At 58.3% G+C, this 9,658-nt stretch overlaps 1 protein-coding gene across 1 annotated transcript; it reads right to left on the bottom strand.

Moving 5' to 3' along the window:
* Positions 1–2,926: 2,926 nt before the first annotated feature.
* HINFP (histone H4 transcription factor) lies at positions 2,927–9,373 on the bottom strand. The gene is made up of 9 exons (XM_030964886.1): positions 9,171–9,373; positions 7,382–7,608; positions 5,998–6,109; positions 5,376–5,528; positions 4,761–4,838; positions 4,474–4,594; positions 4,248–4,386; positions 4,006–4,130; positions 2,927–3,523 (listed from the first exon to the last, which is right to left on the bottom strand). The coding sequence occupies exons 1-9, from the start codon at positions 9,337–9,339 to the stop codon at positions 3,010–3,012; spliced, it is 1,638 nt and encodes a 545-aa protein (XP_030820746.1). The 5' UTR covers positions 9,340–9,373; the 3' UTR covers positions 2,927–3,009.
* Between the last annotated feature and the right edge of the window lie 285 nt (positions 9,374–9,658).

Genomic DNA, 9,658 nt, shown 5'->3' with positions numbered 1-9,658 from the left:
TGAGGAGAGCAAGGACAGCGGGTTTTGAGCTGTTTGCAGCTCCCATCTCCCAGTGCCAGCCTTCCCCTCGCAGCGGGCAGTGCCACACGCGGGGCTCACCGCAGGGCACGTGGCAGTCGCACTCGCAGATGTCATAGCGCTGCAGCCAGCGGGGCCAGCCCGACAGCTTGGTGACACAGCCCGAGAGCTTGATGCAGCCGCGGCTGGGGGAGGCTCCCAGGTGCTCCTGGCTGCCGCAGGACGAGGAGCAGCTGCCCGTGAGGTCCCGCTCGCTGATCTGGATGCGGCCCCGCAGGCAGATCCCTGCGGGGGCAGAGCCCATCACGGAGGGCTCACCTGGAGCGAGGAGGGTTTGGGGCCGTGCCTGCAGCCCTGCTACCCCCCGGGTTACTCACGGAGGCAGGAGGGCTTGGGGCTCCATCGGCCGTCGGACTGGCAGGCGCTGGCGGGGTCCCCCAGCAGCACGAAGCCGGGCCGGCAGCTGTAGCGCACCACGGAGCCCACCCACCAGTCATTGCCGTGCACCACCGAGTTAAAATCCGCCTCGGGCCGCCCGCAGTTCACTGCGGACAGGGATGCAGCCGGGGCTGGCAGCCTGGGCAGGGGGCCCGGGGGTCCCCGGGGCTGGGGGGACAGGGGCTGTGCCCTGCTGGCCACGGGACAGCCCCAGGGGCCGCCAGGCAGGGCTGAGCGTGCCCCAGGCTGCGTCCCCGCCTTGCCCAGGCTGCTGGAGGCGCTCACACTTTGTGTAAGTGTGGCACAAAGCCCTGCAGCATCCCAGGGATCCCCCGGCCTTCCCCCGGCCTTACCTCTGCAGAAGGATTTGTAGCCCAGCCAGCAGCAGCTGCCGTTCCCACACTGGCTCCTCTTCAGCTCCTTGTGCCTCCCCTTGCAGCCCCCCAGGCAGATGGGAGCCGTGCCCGACCAGTACGTGTCCAGGTCTCCTGGGGCCACCGGGGGCAAGGACAGCATTGCCAGCCCTGGCCCAGCCCTCAGAGCCCACAGGGAGGTGCTGGAGCCCACAAAAGCCAACCCAGCCCTCCCCAAGCCCTCTGTGAGTGCAGCACTCAGCTCCCACGCCCCCTGTGCCAAGCCCTGCTCTTGCTCCTTACTGGGCAGCACTGGTGCCAGCTCTGGGGCACCCCATAAACCCCCTCATGCCCCAAGCCCCCTGTCACCTGCTGGGTCCTGGCAGGAGGTGAGTGTGGCCAGCACGGCGAGGAAGAGGAGGCCCAGTGCCATCATCTGCCTCCTCCCCTCGCCCTCCAAGCCCAGAGCCCTCTCTGCTCGCCCAGGAGAAAGTGAACTTGGTTTGCACACACCCCCCCAGGCCCGGGGATGCTGCAGGACAGGGGGGAGGGAGGAGACGTTGCCTTTAATGCCAATCCTCTCCCCAGCAGATAATCCCTGGCAGATGAGCCTGCCCGGGGCAGTGTTTAAAGGGACACTCCAGCAGCAGCAGCAGCACGGCCCTGCCTGGGCCAGGCTGAAGTGCTGCGAATGCAAACCTGGCACGGGGCCCTTCTCTCCTTCCCTCGAGGGCAGCTCAGCCCAGCTCTGCCAAGGGAAGGCCGGGCAAGGCAAGTGCCCAGGGCAGGGATGCTCTGCCTGGAGCAAGGAGCCTCCCCCAGCAGTGTGCGCTCTCAGGGACAGCTCCTGCCTCTCCCCAGAGGCGCTGGGATCAAGGGGTTTCCCCCAACACCCCCGAATTCCAGCAGCTTCTGCTCAGCTGCTTGAGAGGGAGCAATGGGGGAAAGTCAGTGCCCAGCCAAGAGCAGCAAGGTCCCCAGGTGATGTGCCCTGTGTCCCCCTGGGCACACCATCTCCACACACAGGGCACGGAGGGCACTCCAGGGACCCCAAATTCACACTGTCCAACAAAGCACGAGCTGGCTCTGCTCACAAGCCCAGGCTACTCCCTGTATTCAAACAAAGCCCTGGGGAGGCAGCAAAACTCAGCCCTACTCAGCAGGAACAGAGTGCCAGAGCTAAACCCGGCCTTGCAGTGCCACCTCTGGGGAGCAGCACACTCCAGTGCCAGCTGCACAGCGCCAGGAGAGCCTGGCAGCTCCTCAGTGCCCACCTCCCACCCTGCACCATCCCACAGCACGGCTGGCAGGGCTAGGGCTGAGCAGAGAAACACCAGACACTGCTGGGCTTGGCAGCCTGATGTTTATTTGTCTTGCCAAAGTACACTCTGCCCAACCAGGAGCCCAAACCCCAATGTGGGGAGGACGCCCAGGGGATGCCAAAAGCAGCAAGAAGCTCCCAATGTCCCAGTGCTGCGCTGGCCTGCAAGGGACAGCAGCTCCAGCAGTGCTGGTTATGGGATCAGGGGGGCAAACACCACCAGCAGCAGGTGAGACAGGAAATGTGTGCAGCAAGTGCTGATGAAGGCATGATACCCCTGGAGAAGGCATGGATGGGGCAGGACAGGCCTGCCAAGGGCCACACATGTTCCCAGGGAAGGGGCTTCAGCACCAGAGTGCGCTCCACACACCACCCTGCCTGGGGAACAGGCTCAGAAGGGCACAGCTGGCGACCACTCCACCCTGCCAGGCCTGGGCCAAACCTCCCAGAAGGCTGGGAGAGCCCTGCCAGGCACAAATCCCCAAAAGGACGAGGCAGACAGCTCCTTGCAGCTCAGACCACTTGATTCACACTGGGGGGATGTGCTCCTCCCCTCTCCCCATGCTGACCTGAACCAGCAGCCAGCCAGGCTGGGCTGAAGACAAGCCCAACCTCTCCCCAAGCACTCCTCCAGCAGCACATCCCAGGAGGCTGAAGCTCTCCTGCTGCAGAGGGGCAGCCCCTGACAGGATCTGGATGCCCAGCAGCCCCTGACAGGATCTGGATGCCCAGCAGCCCCTGACAGGATCTGGATGCCCTGCAGCCCCTCACAGGATCTGGATGCCCTGCAGCCCCTCACAGGATCTGGATGCCCTGCAGCCCCTCACAGGATCTGGATGCCCTGCAGCCCCTCACAGGATCTGGATGCCCTGCAGCCCCTCACAGGATCTGGATGCCCAGCTCCTCAGCTGTTTTCTGCAGCCTGTCCATGACGTTCTCCTCCAGCTCCAGGGCTGCTGTGCCCTGCTGCTCCGAGGCTGTGCTGGCCAGCACGTAATAGACAGTCTCACTCTGGCCCTGCTCGTTGGTCCTGCTCACCACGCGGATGATGGGGCTGCTGCTGCTGCTGGCTCCTTGCTCTGAGGAGGAGGAGGAGGAGGAGGAGGCAGCTCCTGGGCAGGGGCTGGGCTGTGCTGGCTCAGGGCTGGGAGCAGAGCACAGGGCAGGGGGCACAGGCAGCTCTGATGCGTTCTCTGCCGGGGCAGGGTTTGCTGGAGGCTCCAGAAGGATTCCCTGCAGGCTGCCCTCGCCCTCAGGCAGCACCACGCACTCGCTGGAGCCATCCAGAGCCTCCCCACGCTTCTCCCTGTCCTTGAGCAGCTGCTCTGTGAGCTCCACGCTCTCGTAGCGCACCAGCTGCAGCCTCATGTAGCCGTCCTCGTGCTCCCTGTACCTGGGCACAGACAGGAGGGGTCAACCAGGCACACCCCCCTTCCCAGGAGATGGGCAACAGCCAAGGTTCAATCCCCGTGCTGCACAGATGGTGCCAGGCTCAATGCCCTCCCCAGCCCACCTCCTTCCACCACTCTGCTGCACTGGGACCATTTCAAGTCCATCCTCTTCCCCTCCCAGCTTTCAGGCTCTGGAAACCCTCTGGAGTTTCCTAGAGGGGGTGCAGCAGAGTTCTAGATCTCTCTAGAGGGGAACACCTGGACCTGGCCCCTGCCAAGCTCAGAAATGTCCCAGCAGAGGGAGCAGTGATGGCACCACTGCCCTGCAGCTGCCAGCCAGCACTGCTCAGATCCCACTGAACATTTACTTCCCTCCCAGCCACTGGGAAAAGGGTCCTGAACACACTGACAGAGCCCAGGCACTGCCAGCACGACGCAGGATGCACTGGAGAGGGGGCACCAAGGAGCTGAAGGTGAGCAGTACCTGAAGCGAGGATGTCCTGAGGGCCATTTGAACTGGTGCTTCTTCCTGAGGTGCACAGTGAGGTTGTTCCCCCGTGTGAAGCACTTGTCACACACGTGGCACTTGTACCTGGGCTCGGAGTCACCCTGAGGGACACAGAGCGATGTCAGCACCCCACCAGGGTGCAGGGAAGGAGACAGAAAGCTCTTTGAGAAAACTGACAAGGGGCATCACGAGCAATGCAAGCTCTGCTGCCTTCCCACCTCGTGGACCTTCCTGTAGTGCAGTTTGATGGAGCAGAGGGAGCGTGCAGAGAAGCTGCAGGCCTCGAACTCGCAGCGATACGCCGGCTCCTTGCTGTGCGTGTCCAGGTGCTTCCGCAGGTCAATGAGGTTCTTGCAGCTGCAAGCACAAGGTGAGGTGAGGAGCTGCAGCACACACACAGAGGCCTCTGGGAGGTCTGGGGAGGGGGCCAGCCCCAGCCCTCACCTGTAGTCACAGTAGTCACACTTGAAGGGGCGCTCCTCGCTGTGGCGGAAGCGGATGTGGTTGCGCAGCGAGGAGGGCAGCGGGCAGGTCATGTCACACAGGGGGCACTTGTAGTGGTTCACTGAGCCAAAAACGGGGAGAAATGTCAGCCCAGAGCAGGGCAGGGCAGAGCACACAGCCCAGGGGCTGAGCTGGGAGCAGGGCCCTTCACTCACTCACTCACTCACTCACTCACTCACTCACTCACTCACTCACTCACTCACTCACTCACTCACTCACTCACTCACCGTGGTTCCTCATGTGGTCGCGCAGCAGCCTCTCGGTGGCGAACCTCTTGGAGCAGTGGGAGCACTGAAACCTCTGCTCTGCACCAGGGGGCAGGGAGGGCACAGGGGACATCAGGGCAGGGAGAACAGCACAGGGAGCAGTGAGGAGAGGCGTTCCAGGGGGCTGGAAACCTTGGTGTGCAGCCCTGGCTCCCCACAGGAGGAACAGCCTCCACCCTGCCGCTGCCAGGAGACACTTCCCAGGGGACACAGACTAAAGGTGGGCCAGGGGAGGTTCAGGTGGGACTTCGGGAGGAATTTCTTCATGGAAAGGATGGTCAGATGCTGGAAGGGACTGACAGGCCCCGCCCCCCCTTGAGGCCCCGCCCAGTCGCTGCTGCTGCCCAGGGAGGTGGGAGAGTCCCTGCCCCTCATGGCTGGCTAACAAGGTGAGGAGCAATCTCAGAGGTCTTTCCCCATCCAAATGATTCTGGGATTCTGTGCCTGCCATCCCTCAGCAGCCAAGCCAGGCTGTTCCGAGCACACCCTGCCCTTGGCTCACAGGGTTTAGGCGCCTCCAGCAAGCCCAACGCCCCAGGCCAGCCCTGCCCAGCCCCTCCGTGCCCCAGGGCTTACGCTCCAGGGCGGTCTGGCGGCGGATGTGGTCGAAGAACTTGGTGTTGTTGGCAAACATCCCCCCGCAGGTGGGACAGGCCACCACCTTCTCCTGCGTGTGGCTGCGCAGGTGCTCCCGCAGCTTGCAGCGGCCCTTGAAGCTGCAGTTGCAGTCTGGGGAGGGACAGCACAGCTGAGAGCCCTCCCAAGGGGACACAGCCTCGCTGAACAGCAGATTCCTTGTCCTGTTTTGGCCAGCAAGGCTCCAAAATCCCCACAGAGCAGGGTGAGATCAGCACAGTGATACTGTGAGATCACCACTGCGGTACTGGTTCTACCACACTACAACCAGTGTGGCCCCCCCGAGCAGTTAAGGCAATTGCAAATGGAAGAAATAAATGAAAAAAAGTCAAAGTAAAATAAATCAGCTGTAGCCTTTTCTCCAAGGTAGTGATTACACATAAATAGGAAGTTCTGTACTGAGCACTCAGCTGAGGGAAATATTTCTGCAGGAATATTTCATGGTCAAAACCACGGCATTTGAAAACCTACTTCTGAAGGCCAAGGAGCTCTCTGAAATCTGTTCCCATGTTTGCCACCCAACCCAAAGTTCTGAGGAGAGGCCCTGGGGGCTCCTACAAACCTTTCCAGCCACAGAGCAGCACGTGGTTCTCCTTCCCTGCTGCCTTGTACTCGGAGCAGAAGCTGTGATCTTCCACGTGCCGGTAGAACCACTCGGGGTTGTCAAACGACCTCTGAGGGGACAAGGACACACAGGGCAGGGTGAGAGACACCAGAACAAGGCCAGGTGCTCCCACACAGCTCCAGACAGAGCCAGCAGCTGGGCAGCACAGCAGTACAGATGATATTTTTGCCCTGACAAGAGGAGAGAAGGATGGATCTGACTCCATCTTATCAGAAGGCCAATTGATTACTTTATTATATTCTACTATTCTATATTATATTGCTCTATGTTACATTACATCTAAACTGAATCTGCCAAGCACTTCACTGCATTGAACTTCATGATTGTCAGCCCAGAGTCCTGACACACACACACACACCTGGCCCTGACAGGCCAAGGAACCAAAACCCCATCAGTGTGGGTAAACAATCTCCATATTGCATTCTGCTTTGGCACAAACACAGGCACAGCAAATGAGAATATAACGTAATGTAACGTAATGTAACATAATGTAACGTAATGTAACGTAATGTAATATACTATAATGTAATATAATATAATATAATAAATATACTATAATGTAATATAATGTAAGGTAATATAATGTAATATACTATAATGTAATATAATGTAAGGTAATATAATGTAATATACTATAATATAATGTAATATACTGTAATATAATGTAATATAATAAATATAATATAATGTAATATACTGTAATATAATGTAATATAATAAATATAATATAATGTAATATACTATAATGTAATATAATGTAATGTAATATAATGTAATGTAATATAATGTAATGTAATATAATGTGATGTAATGTGATGTAATGTGATGTAATGTGATGTAATGTGATGTAATGTGATGTAATGTGATGTAATGTGATGTAATGTGATGTAATGTGATGTAATGTGATGTAATGTGATGTAATGTAATATAATGTAATATAATGTAATATAATGTAACATAATATAATACAATGTAACATAATGTAATATGATATAATATAACATAATGTAATATAATGTAATATAATGTAATGTAACATATGCAATATAATGTAATGTAGTGTAATATATAATGTAATATAATATAATGCAATGTGATGTAATGTAACATAATATAATATCATTAAAATAATATAATATAATACAATATAATGCAACAAAATGTAATATAATATAATTAATATATCATATCATTAATATAATACCATTCTAAATCAGCCTCTGAGCACATGGAGTGAGATTCTCTCCTCTCCCAGCCCGCCCTGGGCTCCCTCAGAGCCCCACAGTGCCCCAGCAGCCGGTCCCTTTGCCGCGGCTCTCACCTCGCAGTACTCCCAGAGGCACAGGAAGCTCTCCTGGAGCTCGGGGATGATGTTGTGGCTCTGGAAGTCCAGCTGGCAGTGGCTGAGCTCTGCCTGGCCCTGCAGGGCCCTCAGCCCCCACTGCTTCAGCTTGGTGTGGTAGCAGTGGAAGTAGACGTGGCGCACCAGCTCGGCCGAGCTCGCCGGGGAGCAGAAACCACAGTCCTGCCACAGGCACGTGTACTCCTCTGCAAGGGACAGACAGACAGACAGACAGACAGCTCCAGGGAGCAGAAAGCACAGTCCTGCCACAGGCACGTGTACTCCTCTGCAATGGACAGACAGACAGACAGACAGACAGCTCCAGGGAGCAGAAAGCACAGTCCTGCCACAGGCACGTGTACTCCTCTGCAATGGACAGACAGACAGACAGACAGACAGCTCCAGGGAGCAGAAAGCACAGTCCTGCCACAGGCACGTGTACTCCTCTGCAAGGGACAGACAGACAGACAGACAGACAGCTCCAGGGAGCAGAAAGCACAGTCCTGCCACAGGCACGTGTACTCCTCTGCAAGGGACAGACAGACAGACAGACAGACAGCTCCAGGGAGCAGAAAGCACAGTCCTGCCACAGGCACGTGTACTCCTCTGCAACGGACAGACAGACAGACAGACAGACAGCTCCAGGGAGCAGAAAGCACAGTCCTGCCACAGGCACGTGTACTCCTCTGCAATGGACAGACAGACAGACAGACAGACAGCTCCAGGGAGCAGAAAGCACAGTCCTGCCACAGGCACGTGTACTCCTCTGCAAGGGACACACAGACAGACAGACAGACAGCTCCAGGGAGCAGAAAGCACAGTCCTGCCACAGGCACGTGTACTCCTCTGCAACGGACAGACAGACAGACAGACAGACAGCTCCAGGGAGCAGAAAGCACAGTCCTGCCACAGGCACGTGTACTCCTCTGCAACAGACACACAGACAGACAGACAGACTGCTGCTCTGCAACAGACAGCTTCTCTGGAACATGGACAGACAGACAGCTGCTCTGGGACAGACAGACAGTCAGACAGCTGCTCTGGAACAGACAGACAGCTGCTCTGGAACACGGACAGACAGACAGCTGCTCTGGAACACGGACAGACAGACAGCTGCTCCGCAACTCAAACTGCTCCTCTGCAACACAGACAGACTCCTCCTCTAGAACACGCACAATTCCTCTGGAAGACAGACTGACAACTGCTCTGCAACACAGACAGACAAACAAACAAACTGCTCCTCTGCAACACGGACAGACAGCTGCTCTGCAACTCCAGCCTCCCCTGTGCCCCACAGGAGCACAGCTCCAGGGTCTCCCCGAGTCCCTTCACTCTCGCAGGGCAGCTCAGCTGGTGCAGCTGCACAAACACCACACGTGTTCTCCTGCCACCCGGCCCTGCTCTGCTCAGGGAGAGGAGAACAAAGCCCAGAAGTTTTCTCTGGTCAGAGAATCCCAGAGCTATTTAGGCTGCAGAATCCCTCCAAGACCAGCTGTGCCCGATGCCCACCTTGTCCCCAGCCCAGACCTGCAGCCCTTCCTGGGACACCTCCAGGGATGGGCACTCCAAACCTCCCCGGGCAGCCCCTGCCAAGGCCTGACCCCCCTTTCTACGCAGAAATTCCCCCTCGTGTCCAGGCTGAACATCCCAAGGCACAACTCGAGGACATTCTCCTTGTCCTGCGAGCAGAGCCCGATCCCCGCTCCTGTCAGGGGCTTGTGCAGAGCCACAAGGGCCCCCCTGAGCCTCCCTTTCCCCAGCGCCTCACCCAGCGGGTCCATCTCGGCGTTCATCTCACCAGAGCCGGGCAGGTGCTGCTGCAGGTGCTGCGCCACATGCGCGCAGAACTCCTCCATGCCCGAGGCCACGAAGGAGCACTGCTGCCACTCGCACTGCAGCACCACGGCCGCCTTACCGCCCGCACGGCCGGGCGGCATGGCCGGGCTGCTGCGGGGCCGCCCGGGGCTGCCGACACCGCCCGGAACCGGCGCCGAGGCCGGCGGGACCCGCGGGCTGCGGGGGAGAGCGGCGCCGCCACCCCCGGCCCGCCGCCCGCCTCGGCCCCGCGGGGGACCCCGCAACGCGACGCACCGCGCGCGCCCGCCCGCCAATCACAGCGGCCGCCGCCCGCCCGCCCGCCAATCAGCGCGCAGGAAGCCGCTGACTGCGCGCGGCGGCTGAGTGGGCCCGCCCGGAAACACCGCTGTGCCACGAAGGTTCCCAGGCTGTTTAGGGCCGCGGGTAACGGCAGTGTGG

The sequence above is a fragment of the Camarhynchus parvulus genome, chromosome 24, assembly GCF_901933205.1.
Source record: "Camarhynchus parvulus chromosome 24, STF_HiC, whole genome shotgun sequence".
In the NCBI taxonomy this organism is placed as follows: Eukaryota; Metazoa; Chordata; class Aves; order Passeriformes; family Thraupidae; genus Camarhynchus; species Camarhynchus parvulus.
Note: the sequence above shows the minus strand (reverse complement) of the source record. Positions and strands in the feature narration are given on the sequence as shown.